Source organism: Pleurodeles waltl, chromosome 4_1 (genome assembly GCF_031143425.1).
Source record: "Pleurodeles waltl isolate 20211129_DDA chromosome 4_1, aPleWal1.hap1.20221129, whole genome shotgun sequence".
NCBI classification, from domain to species: domain Eukaryota; kingdom Metazoa; phylum Chordata; class Amphibia; order Caudata; family Salamandridae; genus Pleurodeles; species Pleurodeles waltl.
This window is the reverse complement of record NC_090442.1, coordinates 710387261-710410557: the sequence shown is the minus strand read 5'-3', so window position 1 is coordinate 710410557 and position 23297 is coordinate 710387261. Positions and strand designations below refer to the sequence as shown.

Sequence of the window (23297 nt, the reverse complement as noted above, 5' to 3'; positions counted from 1 at the left end):
ACAAATATACAATTTATACTAAAACCACAGAAAAGGATATCAATGCTACAAGGAGTTTAAGGAAAGAGGGGCAAAGATGAGATTAAACAGCGTGGCAAAGGGGAGATTGAAGAAGGAGGTAAAGAGGAGGGCAGAGGCAGCAGAGAGCGAAGGTGCTGTGACAGAGCTGTGCAGGGGCCTACAAAGAGGGACCTTAGGAAAGCCCTGTTTCCCTATTAATCTGTTCGGTTGTCATTCACATTTTACTCCGCCCTACTACAGCATACTGCATGACACAATGTATCAGCCTACTTCTTCATCAGACACTTTTGCTCTGTGAGGGATGGCATACTGCCTAAAACATGTGTACTTCAGCCTGAAGAGAAGTGCACTTCAGTACTAGCCAATATTTTTCCTATTTTTCTTCAGCCATCCTTGTGTATTTAAAGTACATCTTCAGGTTACAGTAACTGAACAGCATCAGTACATTTTATTTGTGCCAATAAGAATCATATTCTCTTATAAACATTAAGACTGAAAAGGTTTTCCATACTGGTTGTATGTACGTCAGACTAGTAGGAAGCACCCATACTTTTAAAGTTGTATGCAATAGTTTTTATTTTGCTAATTTGCTTATACTTGTAATAAAAATAACCACCCTTCCGGCCTGCCAAGACCAGAACTACTGGCTTCCCTAGTGTTTGATTTCTCATTCAGGGCAGCACTTTTTCCATTTTGTGACAAACGCTCTGAGCTGCGCTAAAGACCGATTTCCCAGATATAGCATACTTGACCCCTAATCTTTTATTTACATGCAAATAAATGGCAGGTTGATAGCTAAGTAGTAATGAACGTCAAACAATAAGAACAAATTATTGGTAACTGTTATGAAGATGATAGTCACAACTTGTAGGGCATGTAGGACTTTACAGATTTCACGAACTTTTTAATTGTTTATGTGCTCAATTAAGCTGCTGCACTCATGAGGTTTGTACCTGCTGTGTGAAGAGGGGTACGGCCTATTTTGCTCTGTGTCATCCAAATGCCTGGGCACACCGTGAGCAGGTACTCAATGATGCCTGGATCCCCCTCACGACTGGCAATATGGAAACAATTCCAGCCATCTTTGTTCTTTAACTGCGGGTTGGCACCATGCTCAATAAGCTCTCTAATCACTTCTAAGTTTTTCCTTGTGCAAGCCATCATCAGCGGAGTCCTAAAAGGAGGAAGAAACCAGAATTCGTTGCTCAGATGTATAACCTTATGTACTCAAAAACTATCATCCTTATCAGCCAATAAGAGCAGTGGCAGGATTACCAATCGCATTCATGTTTCAGTTACAGTGTTTCACTTATTTGGTGTTTTTTTTCCAAATGATTATTTATCATTTTAATACAACAAAAACAAAACTAATACAACCTACAACACAAACGGATGAAACATGGTGATTACCAAATATATTTAAATACAGTCCATGAAGTCACACTGAATTCTGATTATTAGCTTGGTTATAAGACGAGAGGGGCACATAGAAAATAGTACATAGCAGTGGGGTGTTATAAAAGACCTTTACCCATGAACTGAGGACAATAGCAGGAGATATATCTCCTATCTATATATAAATCAATTTGGAGAATGGAAATACATGGGTGTTATTCCTCTCCACCTTACCATATCCCTTTTAGTGTGGATGAAGGAATGTATCACAAAATCATTTAGGGTTCCTCACCAAGTCCTGTTCATAACGGGCTATTCACAATGATGAGACAAGGGCACCACTACTTATCCCGAATGGGCACCATATAATTGGAATAAGAAAGAGGAAGTGTGGTAGTAGGAGGAGGAAGTAAAATAAGTACAGAAGATTGGAGGTGTGTGATGGCTGTTTGTTTGTACACATGCCTGTATGTTATGTTTGTGCAACTGATAATGGTGAAACGGAGGATTGTTTAAGAACAAAGGCAAAGGCCCCCAATCCCGAAGGGCAAGCTATCTTTCAATGCTGGCTGCCTGCCTCCTAGGAATGCAGCCATAGGTGTGTGCAATAAAAATACAAGGAAGATACCAATTTAGCTAAGCTGTTGATCGATTAACAAGACTCAGGGTCTAAACCAGACACACTGTAATGAAATGTAGGAAGAGTTCAGCCCTCAAATGGGATGAAAGTGAAGGCATCATTTAGTACAGGAAGTGATTGTGTTCCATAAAGGCCAGCACCCTCATAGAAAGGGGGGTACAGTCCTGAAATGTCCATAGCTCAACGAAAGGGCAAATGTCACACAGGTAGGCTATTCACTGTCAGAGGAAGACTGAGTGCGCAGCATACACTCAAATGTGTTGGATGTTACGCACAACTGTGCATTCCATGGCCTGAGTTGTGCAGATGGTTTTGTGACCATTGTCACCCGGTGGTATGTTCTGCCATCAGTTTGAGTCCTTCAATGATGTGGAAGGCAGTGGAGCAGCAAAAAATCGGCCGTAGGCAAAGAACATCAAAGCTGGTCGTCTTCCTCAAGTGCTTAGCTGACGCCATTATTTTGAGGGAAGAGGCGTGGTTAGGCCTACAAAATACACTTCCTAAAGTGTTGGATTGTACAGGAATCTGGCTGGCAGGTTGCCAATAAGGATGAGTCTTTCCTGTGATGTTAGTTTGTTCCGTTATCAGGGACTTCCTTGAACATATTATCCAAGTACATTTCCCATAGTCCTCAGGAAATCATAATTAGACCAACTTACCACCTTGGGTGAGAAAAACTGACAAGTTAGGACTTGTGTATCTTTCTCAAACTTACTCAAAGACAATATGTATTTGGCACATAATAAACCTGCTATCGACTATACAGGCATTTGATTTCCTTAGTGAATGACATTGGCACCCTTTCCCCCAAAGTGAGCACACACAATAAATCCACACTTATTTTTAAAGGCTATATTTAAAGTTAATTTTAGTGTAAAGCAGATGCAGAAAGGGGACTGACGATAATAAAAGCGTTCATGTCTGACTAAATCATAAAAAATTATAAAACCAGGTAACATGTCAAACTGTGGAAATCCTTTCGTAGCTAAACATATGGTAAACATATTAGCACCAAAGGTCTACCAGTCAATAAGGTGTCGGTATTATTTGTCACTGCATTGCTGAACTTCATATATGTTTAGGGTTCAAAATCACGTCAGTAGGATAAGGTTAGATTGAGTCCATGAATCCTGTCTTGTTAGGGCAGGGTAGCGTAAAAAGGTACTAAGAAGTTTGTACGGTTCAAGAAGTCTAGCATTAAGAGGTAGTAAGGGTATTCTAGGTGTCAAGGCAATAAGGTAAAGAGTTTTTAGGTTCCGGAAAGGGTAGCAATAAGGTTTAGTAATGGGTCTTTAGGGTTCAGAGAAGGGTAACATTAAGGGACAATAGAGTTTTTCAGGGTTCAGGAAAGGGTAGTTTTAAGGGGTAGTTTTCAGTTTTAAGTATTCAGGAACCGTAAGTGTCAAGGGGTGTAAGGGTTTTTAGGGCACAGCTAGTTAAAGATGCATGTAATAAAAACTACCTTTGAAATTTGGGGAATTTTCAAAGGTAATAATGAAAAACATTATTACCTCGACAATAACAGGTTTCCAGGCAAGTTGCATGTCAGAATATCAAGCAAAAAATAGCTGGGGCCAAAATATCTAGAACCAGTATATCAAGAGGATATGCACATACATAAGTATAGATTTAGTATTCTTAACAGCACTTCTACATACCTTGAGATACATATATTATCAAGGTACATATATGTGAAGTTAAGTACAGCAAACCTGCACTTACCTACATATACCTACCTTCAGAATATTCAAGTTCTTCATTTAAATCTCAATACTTTGGCCCCACAATGTTTTCTAGTTTATATTCTGATGCATACCTTTCAGGCATGCCTCTGGAGGAAACATTTTTGAATTCCCGAAAGTGAAAAATCTGTAACTATGTGAGGTGATAGACCTGCATGTCTCCTCACCACTACCACATGACGGTAAAGGAGACTAGAGGACAACTTCCCAGCCTTGTAGCTTAGCAAACTAAGAGAAGAGCAGTGACAGCTGCAAGCATAGCTGCAGCCTACCCCTCTGGTTCTTGAGTTGAAAACTGTTTCCATGGGCTTTACTTTGTCAGCATGTGTTCCTCTGTCTTATTTCCCCTCTGTATGGCCTCCACCCACATATGTGTTTACGACTAGTCACCCAAACTACACTACCTGTACTAGGCTCGAGGCTGTGTCCCCCTTCACCCTGCCTATGTGTCCCGGTGGAAACATTCTTTCTACGTGAAGTTTGCAACACCCCAATGCAACATGGAAAAACATTTAAAGTACCATGGATGCTTGCTTGTTTAGAATTTATTCTCAGAATTGTCATCATAGCTGCTTAGATAGTGCCAAAGTTTAGGTTTGAAGTACAATGTTTATTACTTAGCTGGCAATAAACAATCACTTTGTCTTGATGGTAGGATGAGACAGAAAGGAGGGCCAGATAAGTGTCCGATGCACAAACCCACGAAAATCCACAACAGCTATTGTGTGAATATCTCCCTAAATTATGCTCTTCACAAGGTTGGCATCAAAGCATTAAAGTACAGACAAAGATTGAGATTAATCATGGGCTGAGGTCAAATGTTAGAGTCCAGCATCAGTCACGCAAAGGGAGACCCAGGAAGTCACCAAGCATGCAACATGAAATTCATTACAGGCAGTATGAGACCAAAAGAGAGACTGAGCAGCTAGCAGCTAGCAGCAGCAGCATGCAGCAACCAAGCAGTTGAATGCCTGGGGATCGCAAAGAGCACAAAATAGGCAACTTATTTCATGGGAGTTATATGACGCCAGCAAAGAAAAGTCTGGAGATTGAAAGCCAAGGATGAGCTTCCACACTAATGCAAAGTGTGTGTGGAAACATGTAAAATGTTACTATGGATCATAAATAGCACAAAAAAAGACAGAGCTGAGGATTAATAGTTAGGTGGTCTGTCAAATCTCACAGACATGATGTATAGCCTAGGTATCTGAGTGATCCAAGAATATACAAACTATAATAAGAGAGCAAAGAAAGAGCTGGGGTTTAGGTTGCTGTGGTTTAGATGATGCACACGTCTGCCTCATCAAAATTGCAAACTTTGAAACTTCAGCAGTACACAACATACAAAGTTGTAATAGTGAAATAATCCTTCTGTAAGATTAACACTAGAACACAAAGTTGTACTGTCAGTGTTTAACAACATTTTGAAACGGGGGTCTGGGATTCTCACGTGGCATGTGAACTCAAGATAGCAATTGTAGTGCGAAGATGGAGCTGGATACCCGGAAGAAAATATTGGCAGCCATCATAAATCAGAGATACCCACACAAAGTGTCACCTGCGAAAGTTAAGGCTCCCATAGCAACCATGCTTATTGAAGAGAGGTAACTGTTGTATCCTGGCAATGGGATGCTTCTGCTGCTGGATTCTAGATTAGGAGTTCTAGAAGACAGAGAGCAGACAGTTGCTGAGAAGTAAGAACGTGTGGAGGGGTCTTTGGATATAATCTAAATAAACCTTCTTAATTACTCACCTAGTCCTTGAGTCTTAAGAAATTGGCAACGAGGATGGGATGCACTAAAGCCAGATCCTGTTACTGGATTGTATGAAGGAAACCAAGACCGAGGACTTGGAGAAAGGACGACGCCTGGTGTAGAGTCTTAGTACAAGGAAAAAATAAATCTGGTGATCAGCCTGAATACTGCGGTGCAAAGGGTCTACTGTTCGACTCTTGGTGAGTTAAAGACTTCATCGGGCGCAATGGTGTGTGAGGCCAGAGGGTGAATTACAACCACATTGCACCATTAGAGTTGTGCTCGAGCATACATCCACGGTTGTGTGTGTGCATGTTAACTGAAGGCTGCTTTCATGTTTGGCTGAGCCCATTATCAGAAGGCGCGTGATTCCTGTGCTGGAGAAGCAAAAGGAAGAGCGTGCAGGAATGTGTGAGGACTTACCAGCCATCCGCGTCTTTTGACTTGAAGAAGTGCCTCTGGAGCAGTGAGATAATGGCACATCTTGAAAGACGTGTACGATCACATGACACATACGCACTGTGCTACGACACACAAAAGTTAGCAGGGAGATGATTATGATATGACGGCAATAAGAAAGGAAAGTGCACCGCGTCACAGCAGCAATAAGAAGGAAAGTGCACTGCGCCACACAAAGCTGGATAAGCACAGCTTGAGAAGTAATTATTAGGCAGTGTGCTAACTACAACAGCCCAACGAGTTAGATACGGTTGGAGGCATAATTGAGCCTCAAGATTCAACCAGAAAAGAAGACATTCTAAAAAAAGGGAACTGTAAGACATCTATGACTGGACAACTGGGGTCTACTTTTGTTATTATAATGCATGAAGGTGCATTTACATTTATGAGCATGCCATTCGGGTTAGCTAAGGCACGCGCAGTTTTCCAAAGACTCATGAGTAGCGTGTTGAAAGGGGTTCCTAATGTACTAGTCTTTTAAGACTACATTTTAGTGTGGGGGTAATAACATAGAACAACTTGATGATATATTGGATGTAGTGTTAAGGAAACAACAAGAAGCCGGACTGACGGTGGGCACGGACAAACGCAAGCTTGGTGTGAAACAAGTTGAAAATCTCGGCTCACATTGTCGGGAGAAGGTGTAAAACTCAAGTTCAAGTTGCTTGAGGGTATTGAGTGTGCACCTGCTCCCATAGACAAGGAACAACCTTGTTCTTTTCTCGGCCTAACCGAATATTATTCAAAATGTGTTCAGAACTTTGCTGATAAGGTGTATGCATTAAGGACACTAATGAAGAAAGGGGCACACCTTGACTGGATGGAAGAATGTCAGAGGGCATTTGATAGGATTAAATCAGAAATGGAAAAGGCAGTAGCCATAAAGCCATTTGATCCACAAGATGAAACCATTATAGTAGTTGATGCTAGTGCATACAGACTGGGGCTGTATTAATGCAAAAGGAGGATAGCCATGAAAGAGTCATAGCATTTGCTTTGCACATCCTTAAAAGGTGTGGAAGGCACATACTCTGTCATGGAGAAAGAGGTGTTAGTGTGCTGGTGGGGTGTGAGCTTTTTAAAAATATATGTGTGGGGGAGTATCTTTGAATTGCAAACTGACCGTAAACCCGATTGAAGTATTCTCAACTAAGAGAGCCGGAAAAGCTACACCTAGGATTGCCAAATGGTTATATTGGCTGCAGGAATATAATTTTGTTTTTTGTATAAGTCCCAGGCATTAAGAATTTGAATGCAGACTACATTTACCCATGCAAAATATGTAAGAGAGTGTAAAATGTATTGACAGTGAGGAATGGTTAGTAGCCAGTGTGACTGAGTCATGTGGTGGTGCGATTACTGAGGACGAGTGGAAGGGAATACTAGAGGATGACATATTGAAACAGATTGGGAGGTGTTTATCTAGTAACACAAGTCAAGCGGAAAGCATCAGAAAGGCATTTGGAGACTAGAGGATGGTGTGGGAAGTGTTGTCCTGGGTTGAAGGAGATTTAAGAAGAAATGGGAGGTTGGTGGTGTCTATGGTGTGGAGGACCAGGTAATTGAAATTATTGCATGAGGGTCATGGAGTTATGACTAGTATGAAGAGAAGAGCCCACATCGATTTTTGGAAGCCAGGCATGGATGAGGAAATAGAGAGATTTGTGCGTCATTGTATAGCATGCATATGCATCTCCCATTACAAAATTGCCAGAGAAGCCCTGGCAAAGGCTTGCAACGGACATATGTTTTTTTTAAGAGAAACAAAAGCTTGTAGCATCATAAGCTTTTGAGAAGAGGTCTTCAGAAGGGAAGGTTATCCTGAGTGCATTGTAACAGGCAATGGGCCACAATTTGTTGCTAATGAAATTCATGAGTTTGTAAAGGAGAAGGGAGTACTTTATCACAAGACTGCTGTTTATCATCCTAGAGAAAATGGTCTTGTCGAGAGATTCAATTGAGTGTTAAAAGAGTGTGTTAAATTGGCTGAGAGTGGTATGGATTGTAAGAAAGCAGTCAAGGAAATGATATGGAGCTACTGAAATACCCCTGATGCAGCTACTAAAGAGACACCATTCTCATTGCTTAAAGGTAGGCAAGCATGTCCTAAGCTAACACCTGCATGGATGATTAGGACAGAGAAAGGTTTGACTGGAAGGGTAGAACTTGAACAAAAAGTAGCAAGATATCAAGAAAAATATGTGCGAAGACACAATGATAAGTTGAAAAATAAAGTGTGCCAGTTATAGGACGGGGATTGGGTGAGAGTAATTTGAATAAGTAACCAAAAGGTAGGGAATTCCAAATGGTCTAATCCCAAAATGGTAAAATAAAATTGTAGGCAACAAGGTATGGCTAGCAATGGGACAAAATGGAATAGCAGAAAAGTTACTTTGTGCAATGCACTGGAGCCTAAGATTTGGTTGGAAAATAAAGGACATGAATACACCAAAGGTCAGAGCTGAAACAAAAAACAGTGCCAGTTTGAAGGTGTGTATCAAAAGGAAGTTAGTTTGGCACAAGGATTATGTTTGCTTGTAAATTTTATTATGACTATGTTGGTTGTGTGCTTCCAAAATTGCTATTTAACATGCTGTTATCTTATTTCTTTGTTATTGTAGTAATATATTTAAAAAAAATCCTTTTTCTTCTTTCCTGTTTTCTTTATTGTAAAAAGGGGATCTATGTTGCATCCTGGCAACAGGATGCTTCTGCTACTGGATTCTAGATTGTGGATTCCAGGGGACAGAGAGCAGGCAGTTGCTGAGGAGTAAGGGCATGTGGAGAGGTTGCTGGATATCATCTTAATAAACCTTCATAATTACTCATAGTTTTTGAGTCTTAACATTAATCATACTCTGAGACCAAAGAAAGAGCTGAAGAAAAAAGACTGTCTCTAGTCTGACATGATTACCCACCAACATATACACAAACAACAGCATGGAAAGCCTAAAGCAGAGAATACAGAATGGAAGACAATCATAATGTGAGAGGCACTGGGAGAAGAAAGACAGTGCTGAAGACTAAATAGAATCTATAGTCCACTGACAGACCTCAGCAACACTGACATAATCGGAGGATTGGTGAGGACAAGCCATACAACACATTGTAGTTGAGTAAATATAGCTGAGCAAAAAAGAAAGTGGGCCTAATTCATAACATTGTCTCCACTTGTACATTTATACTGGAAATTGCAGGACATTTTAATGCCAGGATTTAAGAACAATGTGAGCTATCAATCATAAATCCCTTTATTCCCACATAATATTACCGAATAACAACATAATACTGCGTGGGCAGTCAATCCCACAAAATGCGTGGAGAGTTCAAGGCACATTCAGCCTTATTTGTGAACACTCAAACACATCAGCTTATGGCCATTCTCAAACTTCTCCCAAACTTTCCAACCCTAGAAATGATCAGATGTTAACTCTAAAGAAGGGTTAGAGTAAATACTTTTTTAATGTTAGGAATGGGAAAAAGACACTTCCAAACTTTATAGACTGTACGGAAACGGGTGTTTCTCCACAATGAAAAGTATATTCCACGTGGAGAAAACAAATGAGGAAATAGTCTTAGCTTCACAATCTATGTAGTAAGTTAGTTAGGTATTTGCATGCAATTAGGGATCACTCCAGGAGACCGGTCAATGCCAAACAAATTGTTAAAATTGGCAAATGTGTATGCTATTTTGAAAACAGTGTCGGCAATGCATGCTGAGTTTCGCAGCTTACCCTATTACCTTATAGCACTTGCCCTAGCAGAGAAAGCATTGCATTAATGAATCATATATGCAACTTGAAAAACTTGATTGTTTGGATGTATGTCATTCTTTACCAGCAGAGGATTCCTTTTTCTCCTAACTATAATGCAAAAAAGTAAATTGGTAGAACACAGGATTGCACATGAAGCGGGGAAAATCTCCTTGTCCATTGGACAAAATAGAATTCAAGATTTGTTGTACTGACCCCAGAAGATGTCCTGGGCATTTGGCTACAGGAATTCCCCAACGGAATCCTTTAGGGGATTTCACCCTTTGAATTTTGCCTGTACCACAACCAATATATCTGCATCAATCTTGGAATGTGGTAGTGTTTATATGACTAAATCAGGCACACACTGTGGCATGAATCCCCTCACTTAGATGGACCACTGTATGATGTATGTGGATCAATGGTAGCTTACTGTGTAAGATGTTTCGTTTTTATCCATTTATCTTTTCAATCTATTAATGCAGTGGGGTAGGTCTACATTGTAATTTTGTACAGAAGTTACAGAATCCAACACTCTGAGCATGAGAACTAAAGGATCTATCTTCTTCTAAACTTAACTGAAGGAAGCAAGAATATGAGCTACTTGTGCACTGGAATTTATTGTTTTAGTGAGAGTCTGTAGTACCTTGAGGTCTCTATACTGGAAAAGTTCCTGAATAGCAGCCGATGTAGAAGAATATTTCTGCTTTGTGTCAACCGCAGGCTTTGTAATACCTTCTGTATAGAACAGACTGTTATACTCATTCATGGTTAGAATGTTAGTATGTAAGGAGTATCAGGTATTGCTTGGTTATGTAAACATTTCAGTGTTTTGAATGTGGGACACTATTCAAATTATATATCCCTCGAGTTCTGAACGGAGGACCACTGCACCCAGAACAAGTGCAGTACATAAGCATTTGGGACGCTTGCTTTAGTACCTGCTTCTAAAGAAAGTACAGGCCAAACCACTATGATTTGTTTATCATGTGCAAGAAGAAGCTTCTTGAAGATGGCCATCTCTACAGCTGGACAATTTTCTCAGAGTGAATTATTTCTCAGCAACTGAATACAAATGTGAATTGTAAACAATGGGGATAGTTTGTCCATCACGGGTTAATAAATACATGTAGCCTCCTGTACTGGGACCTAACCTAATAACTAGGTTTCACTAATATGCTTGTAGATGTGTTGCTTCTGAAATGCCTACTTGTAGCCCAAGTGAGGTGGTCATATGTATATCTGTCCAATTCCAATCATAAAAGGTGGGCATCATCAAATCACATACTCACGAGCATAGACTGGCAAGTAAGCCCTTCCAAAGTTTAACAATGCCATTAGTTTGTAACTTTTGAAATTTATTTTGGAGCTCTCCCCATCAGGCAGTTCTTGAAACAATCTGTCCTTAATTTAGGGTGCAAATCACCCTGCACTGCTTTTATACACTTGTGGAAATCTTGCATATGTCAGAATACCAAAAAACGTGATGGAAGATTACGAAGTATTGTATTTAAGGTGCTATGTAAGGACTAAAGAAATTATTGATATCAACAGTCATTCTGTACTTTACATCATAAGTCTACTACTGTAAGCATTCAGGGGAGGGAGGGAGAGAAAGAGAGAGCATGAGAAAGAGCACGAGAGCGACCAAGAGAGAGCAAATGTGTTTTTGTTTTAAATAAAGGAGGTGTTTTTATCATCATATGTGTTATCACTTTCTAATACTGCAATTCTGTCAGGAATGGTATTATAACATGCTTTGCTAATGGCATCAGTGGATATTGTCTTGAATCTCAAAATCACTCCAAACAGAAATCAAACGTAGCAAAAAAAAATACTTATATCAAGTTTGGTTTCTATACAACTCTGGACATATTTTAAAGCCCACTTTAGGCATATTTGTTCCTGGAATCCCCAGGTACTAGGGAAAGCTATAATCCAAGTACTATTTCATCTCCATGGGGTGTCTCTCTAACAAAGGGTGGAAGGGTGGAATTCAATGATGTTCTGGTAGGATAATGACATAGGCATTCGACATCTGAGACTTGAAAACTATCTTTACAGTGTTCAAAACATCACATTCTATTTGTATTTCTATATTATTCTACAGGGGTAAATACAAGTGCATCTAAATTCCCATTCAATATCTATATCTGAATTAATTGTCAAGAGCCGTAACCAGATACTCCTTGAGAGTCTCATTTCCATTGCACCGTCGACAAGAGCTATTGCCCACATCACGTTCCACAGAAGAACTCATTTTCTGAGGCATGTTTTTTCAGGTTAGTGGTCTAGCCTGCCACTTTATTCTTTTTATAATGAGCTGCTGAATCTGAATTTTCCTCTTTGTTCAGATTATGCTTGGTATCCCAAGACTGTCCCTTTTCCACTTTCTGACTTGTGTACTCCTCTCTTCTACAAAACTCAGTTCAGCTGTTTTGTTTATCTGCAGAGTATTTCTCTGAGCAGCTATTGAACAAAAGGTCCTGCAAAGAACATTAAAAATGGTTTTAAGTGTATTGGTATTCATCTGGATTTTTATTTATTACAGTCCCTTATGTTATAACCTCTACAGGGTCCTGCTGTGGCAGACAGCCAGTCTGTAATCAGTTTTATCCTCCTGCTTCCCTTTTTTGAGTAGGGAACTTTACATCATTGTGATCCCTCTACTTCAGCTTTAGGCATGAGTTGTGGTTTTCAACAAACGAGCACCTAAGGTGTCAATACCTAAGGAGGCATATACTTTTTAATAATTTGAAGAAATTCATGTCCCTGTTCCTGTGACAGCCCAGCAGCTAGGCACAGGCATGTGTCTAATAATGTTGCTTTATCCTGAAAGTTACTATGAACTAAAAAGAAGACTGCATCAAAGTTACCCATTGACTTTGTACCTAAATCAACTGGTAGGGTGCCATGCTAATTCTGCATTTGTTTCCAGAACATGTGGTAATACTACTATAGAAGGGGTACCACGTGTCATAATATATATTAGTAAATACACTTCCCTATATACCATACGTTCCCAGGGGAAGACATATGGTCATATAGTATGCTTAGCTTGGGGGCGTTGAATGAGGATAGACACCTCTTAACTGGTAAGTTTTGCAAGTGATCCAAAATTTTATTTTTTCTTGCTTTGCAGGTACGTTGCCCATTATCGCATTTATAATGTGAACACTTATCCTTGGTGCAGAGGGTCCATGTGATATAACCAGAGTCCCAACACTGGTCCCTGCTGTCTGTAATGCATAGTGTTGAAGTCCTTTACATACAGTCACTAAATCTAGCAAAAACCGTCCTACCTGATCTGCAGATATCCATATAGACAGCTGAAAATGCAGAGGTTGTGAAAATATATAGCATCAGAGTTTAGGTGCTGGCGTCAGTATAAGAATATAAAAAATGTCCTCTTGTCTTTAGATATCAATGCTCCTGCAGTGCAGACCAAGCAAAGCTGTGCCACCAAGTAGTGTGACAATATCCAGTGTATCAGTTTCTTTCTTGTCTTACTCCCCTTTCTCTAGGTCCACTTCTAAAAAGCATATTGTCATGTGTGGTTGGTATTGGTTTGGAAAAGTGTAGAAGCACAAATCCCTCCCAATGGATCACAATTGCAAAGTTGGTGCATACTGACAGTTATACTGTGGAGAGTGATGCTGTACATTTTGGAATAGCTACCTTTTCCTCTGGCAATCAAGAAGGAAATTGAACAAACGTTCACCATGCCCAGTCCTTGACAAAGTGCAACACTAATGACTCCTTAGCTTCGCTCATTGAGGAAGCTGGCTACCTATGTAGCTATACCAATGTAAGGGAACACTATGCAGATAGTCCAGGGTTACCCCTATTGGCTGACAGGTGTTAAGATAATAACCCTAAAAGCTCTCTTTTGGGGTAGTGTGGGTGAGCAGTTAGGCTTATCAGAAGACAGGTTTAGGAATTTAGTGCATGCAGAGAGTCAGTAAGCAAGACACATATTCAATAAAGAAATCCGACAACAATTTATAAAAATAGCACAGATTTGTATATGAATTTAGATACCAAGATCATTAGAATCAGGTGAGTACTTCAAAGGCAATGAATTTGTATACGTTTCAAAAGCTGACACTGCAATTTCTGGAGGTGTAACGTTATCCTATGGGGGAAAACATGTATTGCATTCGGGCACCTGCCAGCAACTTACAGGACTGTTCTTCAGACTTGAGATGAATATGAGGCAAAGTACCACATTAACAGGTCACTTTGGGGGGCACTGGGGCATTCGGGTGCAGAGGTGTGTTACAGTGTCTGGCATCCCATTCATTTCAATGGAGATCGGTCCAGCTGGAAAGGGGCTGCAAGCAGGGACTGGGGGGCCAGTCCAGGGGAAACCATAGGAGTGCTGGACCTTTGAGATGCTCAGGCACGAAGGGACACCGTTGGTCCACTTCTCTTAGGGCTGGGGGGGTTCAGGTGCAGTAGTCTTTTTTGGCATCAAATTTGTGAGCTGGAGTTACAGGCGGTTGGAGGGGGCCTGCAGAAAGAGGCTGCAAGCGTGACTGGAAGTTCAGTCTGGCCAGACCCAAGAATGAGCTTAGTTCTTGTGGGTCTCAGGACCATGTGGGCACCGTCACCTCCCTCAGACTCAGGCTGTGGGGCGTGGGTGCAGAGGCACTTTGAGGTGTTGGCAGTCGAGGAATCACTCTTTGTCCTGGGTTCTGCAGAAGGCGGGGGGACAAGCAGGCCAGATGGGCCACTCTTGATGTGGGTCTCATTGCCTCTGAAGTCCCGTTACGTGCAGGTTTATTTTCCTCAGCGTTGGTGCCCAGACTGGACATAACAAGCCTAGGCTGCTGCAAGGGATCTGGTACACCGGGAGTTGCTGTTGTTCAGCTCCCATCAGTCCTGGTGTCTCCACACTTAGAGGAAGGACGGATCTGACCTGTAGGAGCACAGACACGTCTTCTAGGGTGGCATTGCGTTGGTAGTCCAAGTAAGCGGCAATATGCGGTTGAACTCGACCTTGCTTCTTTAGTGCTTGCGGCAGCAGAGGAGTACCTCCTCTACTCCAAGGGAGATTCTCTGGTGATTAGCAAAGCACTCCAGGTTTCTTTGGGTCTGCACAGCAGCACAAGTAGACTATTTCTTCCACGATTGTCAGAGGCAGCAGGAAGGCTAGCAGGGTTGGCACCAAGTCAGTCATTGCTCCTCTGTTCTCAGGTCAGCATTCTTCTTTGTCCACTCCTTCTCTTTGTCCATCGAAATTGAAGTGCTGGTATGAGAGTATCCCCTAAATACTCATACTTGGGGTGAAAAAAGACACAGTCCCAATCTCTTCTCAAGGCTTTATTTCCAGTAAGTAGGATGCTACCAACCCTGGCAGTTCCAGTCAAGCAACTGTCCCTAATCTCAATCTTCCATCTCTCTTAGATTCCAATTCGTTGCTTAGCAATCACTACATCTCTAACATTCCACAACATAACCCAACATCCCCCCCCCAAATTAAACAAAAAAAAAAAACATAACGAGTAAACTAAAATAATGAACAATGGGGAACAATGGTACACCCAGATAACTGATGCATAATTTACATAACAGTGTTGCCAAATTAGACAATATAATCTCTCAAATAACCTGGTCTCTTCACAACCCTCTTTTCTTTTTCCTTCAACACCGTTTCACCCTCAACCCTTTCATTCTTACCTGCACCATCATTACTCCACCTCCTCAACTCCAGCTCATTGCACTTCACCACACTATCCATATTCCATCTCTTTCCATATTCCAGCTTTACACAATACCTTCTCACCTTTGTTATCCGCTAAGGCACAGACCATTTAGATGAACCTTTCTTTGTTCTTTCCCAAACCCTAGTTCGCACCCAATCTTCTACTGCCAATTTACGCTCCATCACTCCATCCACACCTCTACCCTCATACTTTCCTTGGATTCCTATCACACAACTTAATCTACCTTCATTCACCTTTCCTCTACCTGCCCCGCCCACCCAACCTGGTACAGCTTTAGTACAGGATTTCCTACCTTTCAACAACACAAACGGTGCCTTCATAGTGAGAGAATGCGGGGTGGTGCGATAGCTCCACAAAATATCTTTGATCTCCTTCTTCCAATTCAACCCATTCTGCAATGACAAATGAATATTCTCCCCCAACATTCTGTTAAATCTTTCCACCAATCCGTTCTCCCTGGGGTGTGCGATGGCAGTTTTGACATGTTTAACTCCGCAACTCACTAAATAATTTTCAAACTCACTTGACGTAAACTGTGGACCATTATCTGTCACCACCACTTCAGGACATCCCTCTCTTCTCCATATCTCTTCACAAAACTCAATAACCACACCAGACCTAACATCCCACACTTTACTGACGTCTGGCCACTTTGAATGGTAATCCATCATCACAATAGCGTAAGTTTTACCACTACCATCCAGCTCAAAAGGACCACACACATCCATACCAACTCTCTGCCACGGCTAACGTGGAAATGGTATGGGGACCACAGGAGTACCCTTCCAAGCATGAGTTTTGTCACTGCATGCGCAGCTCAAACAATTTCTAACAAACCTCTGAACATCGAGATCCATGCCTGGCCACCAAAAATCCTCTCTAGCTTTCCTTTTCATACCTGAAATTCCACCATGACCTTCATGCAAAACTTCCAATACTTTATCCCTCAACTTGCACGGTACAACTACTTTATCGCCTCTTCTCAATACGCCATCTTCTTCAGATATTTCCAACCACATACTCTTAAAATTGGATAATACCTCTGCAACATCTCCCAACTCCCACCAATGTTTGTCCAAATTCATTTTTAATGTTTGCAACACCACATCCTCCTTCACCGCTGTTTTCCATACATCCTCCACTATAGCCTTTATTTCAATGGCTTGTATGTCCGCCACAACCCAATCTTCATCTTCTTCGCTTTCCACCCCCTTAATTGGTAGTCTAGACAAACAGTCAGCCTTCACATTTGCTACGCCCGGGACATATTCAATAACAAAATCATACTCCTGTAGCCTATACAACCATTTTGCTATTCGAGGCGATGCACAGCTGGCTCCTTTTGTCTTAAAGTTGTCCACCAAAGGCTTATGGTCCATCCGTAGATCAAACCTTCTCCCCCACACATAATTTCTGAAATGTTGGACCCCCCACCAACAAGCAAGAGCCTCCTTTTCGATTGCAGAATATGTGGTTTCTGCCCCTCTCATCGTCCTCGAGGCAAACACAATCATATGCTCCTTTCCCTTCCCCACTTGCAACAACACTGCCCCCAAACCATACATACTCTCATCCTCATCATTTTCTATCTCATTTTCTGCCCATACCAACACATCATCCTGAGAAAATTTCACATTCTTAACCTTGTCCAATAAACTCTACATAACCCTTTGGAACACTGCCGATGCAGATGCCAGACCAATTGGCATTTGCAAAAATCTAAATGCTCCCTCTGGTGTAATGAACGAGTTGAGATGCTTTGAATTTGGATGTAACAATATTTGCTGATATGCGTTAGACAAATACAGAGTAGAAAACACCTTCCCACCTTGAATGCTGGCATACAATCCATTTATTTTTATTTGGTATAGGATGTCTGTCAATCCATATATTATCATTTAAATCTCTCAAGTCAACACACATCCTAATCTTGCCATTAGGTTCCCTGAGCCAGTACCACTGGGCTCAACCATTCTGAAAATGCCACTTCTTCTATCACTCCCAACTGTAACAATCTCGCCAACTCAGCTTTCAATGCATCCCTTTACACCAATGGTACCCCTCTCACTTTATGTACTTTAGGTACCGCACTCTCTCTCAACACAATCTTGTGTTGAAACATTTTAAGACACCCCAACTCATCCCCGAACAACGGAAATTCCGACTTCCATTTCTTCGCCTTTGGATCATCATGTAACACAGACAAAGCCTGTTCCTCCGCATTTGGATCCAACACAATAGCCAATGCCCTTTGCTCGTTCCACCCTCACAAACACCTCCTACATTCCAATACATACACACAACATGTTATCACCCTTTGTTTAAAACCCACCGTTCCTTGAAAATATCCTGCAACAGGTATTTTGCTACCTCCGTACCCGACTAATTCGACTTTAGACTCAGATAAGTCCACCTATCCTATTCTACACCAAGTATTTCTATCAATGAGCGTATACGGGGAACATGAATCCACCCACACGCTAATTCAGACTCACAACACACTTCGGAGGTCTGTATCGATCACTTCCTAACAACAACATGTTATCTTCAACTGATTCTTCTTCGTGGTGGCATCATTCAGCATCAATACTTGTATGCGGTCATCATCTTCATTTGAAGATGTTTTTTCCAACGTTTTACCATCGTTCTGCAAACAATTCACACTTTTCTTTTTGGTTACACTTTTCCTCTGGTTACACACTTTAGAAAAATGACCCATTCTGTTAAACTGAAACACTTTGCATTTGTGGCTGGACAGCTCCCAGAAAATGCCAAATGTTTCACACTACCACATCTGTAACATTTTTTGTTCCCCTCTATCTTGCTATCATTTCTACTGCATTTGACTCTACCTCCTGCACTGTCACATTCTCAACATCGTTTTTTCCCAACTCCTTTATGTTTCGTGATGTGTCTTCAATACGTCTTGCAATAACTATTGCCTCATCTAAGTATGGATCCTTTAGACTCAAGAGTTTTTCCTGAATTTTTAAGTTTCTAGTGCGGTTTATCAACTGGTCCCTAATTATTTCCTCGTGCAAATCTCTAAATTTGCATGTATTTGCTAATGTTCTTAACTCACTTACAAATTGGTCTATAGAGTCTGTGCACTGTGCTTCTGTTCTAGAAAAAAACTTGTGATGCTCTACCACTATGCTTACCTTCTTACTAAAGCGACTTTTTAATGCCCCCATGGCTCTAATATACACATCATCACCTTCTACTTCCTCATCAGATCCCTCACCATTTTCAATAATTTCGTTACATGGCAAAGTTTTCAACACCTCCCTGCCCTCTACCCCCAAATTGGGTTTAAACAAAACTAATTTCTTTTTAGCCATAAAATAGCTCCACCTAAAGCTTCTAAATACGTTTCGAAAGCCTCTTGCCAATCTTCCCACGGCATACTAGGTTACCAGGCAGAGCCAAAAATGTGGGTGGAGGCGCTATTGGCTGCATAGCGTGCACTATTTGCCCTCAAACTTTAAAATAAATATAATAACGAATTAATCGTAATAAAACTTAAGTGTCCCTTAGAATCAGTCACTGCAGCTCCATTTCTTCACTCTCCCTCTTGAACAGAATAGGATGTACCATACACGTAGTTCTGTGTCCCTCCTGCCGAAATCCAATGCAACAGTCTTAAACCTCCACGTAGGAATAAAGAAACACAATATGCTGTTAAATTTGGCAGCGTTTTCATCATTGTAGACCTACTAGTTAATTTCCTTCATTTGGTTGCTCTAAATCAATTTGCCAGTGTCCGCCTTGTTATACGAGTATCAGTTACTGTTCTAAAGTTGGTTGCCCTTGTTTAACCAACCTGCAGCAGTGACGTTCTTCTCCACACCGGTCAAAGATACGTTTCAACTTGGCAGTGTCCTCCTCGTTATACGAGTATCAGCTTCTTTTCTACAGCTGGTTGCTCTTGTTTAAGTAATGCACCGCAGTGGCATTCTTCTTCATGTCGGTCACACTCGTTATAACCACGAGCTTCGCCTGGCACAGCTTCTGTGCATGAGTGCCCCCCTCAGGGTGGGACGCTCGTGGCGATATTTAAAGGTAAACAACCACCTGGCACAGCACTCACGCGACAGCTTCCATGCACAAGTGCACGTCAGCGCGGAACGCTCGTGGTGAATATTTCAAAGCTATACAACGAGCAATTTACCACACGGGGCACACGCGCATACTTTAACAAAAAATAAGCACTGGTGAACTAACAGCAATTTTTACAGGATGCATGCCATGATGTTAGATGAAGACAGGCATCTCCACACACTCGCGATCACCTGAAACTTCGTAGTAATTGACATAAATAGGCGCGCTTATACAAATACGATCGCCAAAAGCAAGAATACCTCCATGAACAAATGTCCATACAGGAACAGCAGCACGAAGTTCCTCGTTTAAATCCCTTCACACAATACAGATGATATCATTCCCGGTCTTCATGAAAACTTCTTCCAGCAGGGAACCCTCGCCACAGGCCCTCTAGTGACGTAGCAGAAAAGTGATGCACCTTCACATTCGGGAGTGGTTAGGATCAACCTATGTCATACTCCACCTAACACAGAAAGCGTCTCACATATGCCAGGGTTGGCTTACAGATGGCATCCACACATCCCATCCTCATCGCCACTGAAAAAGATGCGGTCCCAATCTCTTCTCAAGGCTTTATTTCCAGTAAGTAGGATGCTACCAACCCTGGCAGTTCCAGTCAGCAACTGTCCCTGCTCACAATCTTCCATCTCTCTTAGATTCCGATTTGTTGCTTAGCAATCACCATATCTCTAACATTCCACAACATAACCCAACAAGGGGCGTTAAAGGGAATGAAGGTTAGACAATGGGCTACTTACCCCTGAGGTCACTACACCCCGTAGATGTCCACTTCCTTTGGGGAGTGGCCATCACCGTGTCCCAGAATTCCTACTTCCACCACACACAAAATTGTGGAATTCGTAACTTTGTGTTCCCCTTTGTGCTGGTCACCCGAGAGTTGTGTCTAGCCCTGCAGTGCAACACGCCTCCTGCATAGCTAATTGTCCCACCTGTCCTAGTGCCAAAAGCACCTGGGGGCAGGGGGTTGCCTCTCCCAGGTCTGGGGGAAGATGGAGGTCGTATACCAGAGGGGGCAGGGACTTTGAAGTCCCTGGCCTTGGTATTCATATTTATTAGCCAACCTTTTGGCAGAGGTGATAACACCACTTGCAGAGCAGGCATTGTTTCTAACCTGGAAGAGCAGAGTATCTTATCTCCCGGAGGTCAGAAACTCGTCTGTGGTTGCAGGCTGGTCAATACCAGTCACTCAGCACACCAGAGGACAAGTGGATTTCAGGGGGCATCTCTAAGGTGCCCTATGGGTGTCCAGTCACTTGCAATGTATAGGAATAGAACTAGACATCACAGAGGCATATCTGCTCATGCACTTATGTTACGTGTATTATAGTGCACCTTGCCTTAAGGCTCTTAAGGCCTGCTGTAGGGGTGACTTACATATAATGCAGCAGTGACATGGGCATGGCATACAATGAGTGTGTCATGTTGTGTTTTCACTGAGGCTCTACATCCTGACAGGCAGTATGCGATGGCAGACTGTGTGCAATTTGTGTATGATACAGCCCTTAAAGAGCTTCTTTAGTATCCATACCCTAGGTACCAGGGTACCTAGCTAGGGATTTACAGGGGCGCTAAAATACTGTGTGAAAGTCCTGTGCGGTCTGTCATGGAAGGCTAGTCCATACCAGTCGGCCAGCATGCTAGCGGACTAGTAGGTTTCAGGGGGGACCTCTAAGGTGCCCTCTGGGTGCATGTCATAATAAATCCAATACTGCCATCCGTATGGATTTATCAAGACAAGGTGTTTGATAACAAACACCACTATTTTCCTTGCAGCCACTATGTAGCTGGGGCACTAGTCCGGCCAGTTGCCAGTACATGCTTTAAGATGGGTGCCCGGTCACTTGCAATGTCTAGGAACAGAACTAGACATCACAGGGGCACGTGTGCTCATGCAGATTTTTCCTCACATGTATTATAATGCACCCTTCCTTAGGACTCTTAAGGTCTGCTGTAGGGGTGACTTTTAATGCAGCAGTGACTTGGGTATGGCACAGAATGAGTGCTCACTTAGGGTTTGCACCCTGACATGCTGTGTGCAATTTGTGTAAGGGTCCCTTAGGGTGGCGTAAGATATGCTGCAGTCCTTAGGGGCCCTCTTTAGTACCCATGCCCTAGGTACCAGGGGTACCATTTACTAGGAACTTACAGGGGTGCTAAAGTGCTGTGCCAACTGCAAATCAATCTGACATACTTTGTTTTAAGGAAAGAGACCTGGCAACGAGGTCTGATTAGCAAGCCTCAGTGCAATGTCAGAGTCAAAAATCAGCATCTAGTAGTTCTAAAAGGGGGCAAAAAGAGAGGGGACATCTGCAAAGAAGCCCAATTTCCTACATGCATGCTCTGAATTTTTCTCAGATTATAGTACAAGACCTATGACAATTACACCTTGAGAAGTCAGTGTTAAAACAGACCCTGGGCTCTAGGTAAGCAAAACATCACTGTAGTCCCCTTCCAGTGATCCACATACCTTTGGGAATTATGTGAACGTAAGAGAATTTCTGGATTCTCAAACAGTGCTTTTTAATTTTCACACTGCACAATTTAATCTAGATAAAGCAGAAGTGGATTATCTTGTCGGTTGTCTTACTGGGCATGCTTTGGATGGGCTAATCCTCTGGTAATCAATTACGATGCCTTTTTGTAAATGTTTACTGTTAAGATGAAAGTATATCCTGATTTGAACTGTTCTGCGGAAGAAGTCCTGAGTAATTTTCAGTAAGGTGGAATGGTCAATTGTCAGATGAAAATACGTGGGTTTATAGAACTCGATTGACTATTTTGACAAAAGTTAAAAGAGGAGATTAAGGATGAGTTGGCTTGATCACAATGTTCTGCTTTATTCCTGAATGTATTGATAAAGCTTTGTCAATTGAACGTACGTTCAGAGGAGGTTTTCCTGATTTAGCCAGAGTTACCTCATATATCCGGTCAGAGCTTAAGTGGATCTTTTGACTCAAGTTAAACTGATAGTCATCTGTTACTTTCACCAATTGTTTTGGGACTGTAAAAAGGGCAAATCATTAATGCCCCTGCAGTATTGGATAGGGCGCCTCCGGAACGTTTATTGATCAGGCCTGTGTCGCTAAGAATAACATGAAAAGAGGACTCCTGAAATTATAATTCTTTGGTTACTTCAGTGCGATCGATAAGCATCGTCAATTACAAATCACTTTTGGAGATCATACTGAAGTGCTATTTTGGACAAGTGTCATGGCCACTGAGAATGTTCAGGAAGTCTTTGGTCACCTAATGAGGAGATAAGAGAGTCCAGCTTACATTTAATAGTGACCAATCTTTTTCCTATTCCACTTCAATACCGTGCCGTAGCACTTTTTTGCTAAGAATAAAGGCACCTCACTTCCCACTTCACAAAGAATATGAATGTGCCAATCAATCTGAACCTAGTGCTTTTGTTCTCTTTTGACATATTTATTAATTAAAAGAATAATAAAAGGAGATACTAAAGACTTACTTGCAGGAGAATTTACAAAATGGGCAATGTGTACTATCTTCTATTCCAGCCGAGGCACCTTTGTTTTTTGCCACCATGAAAAAACAGGTCCTGTGTGCTTACCCTCTGTGTATACAGGAGGGGATGAATGAAAGAAGGATCTCTGCACCCATTCGCGCATTCAAATATCTAATGCCAACTGGATTATACAGTGTCCTGGCAATTTTTT

At 41.7% G+C, this 23297-nt stretch overlaps 1 protein-coding gene across 12 annotated transcripts in view; it reads right to left on the bottom strand.

Moving 5' to 3' along the window:
• The window catches only part of ANKRD16 (ankyrin repeat domain 16), a 197135-nt gene that overhangs the window by 115158 nt on the left and 58680 nt on the right, over positions 1 to 23297 (bottom strand). For all 12 annotated transcript variants that reach the window (XM_069229280.1, XM_069229281.1, XM_069229283.1 and 9 more), the window contains one exon: positions 975 to 1195. In XM_069229280.1, coding sequence (XP_069085381.1) covers positions 975 to 1195 — 221 coding nt within the window. The remainder of the gene's footprint in view (positions 1 to 974; positions 1196 to 23297) is intronic.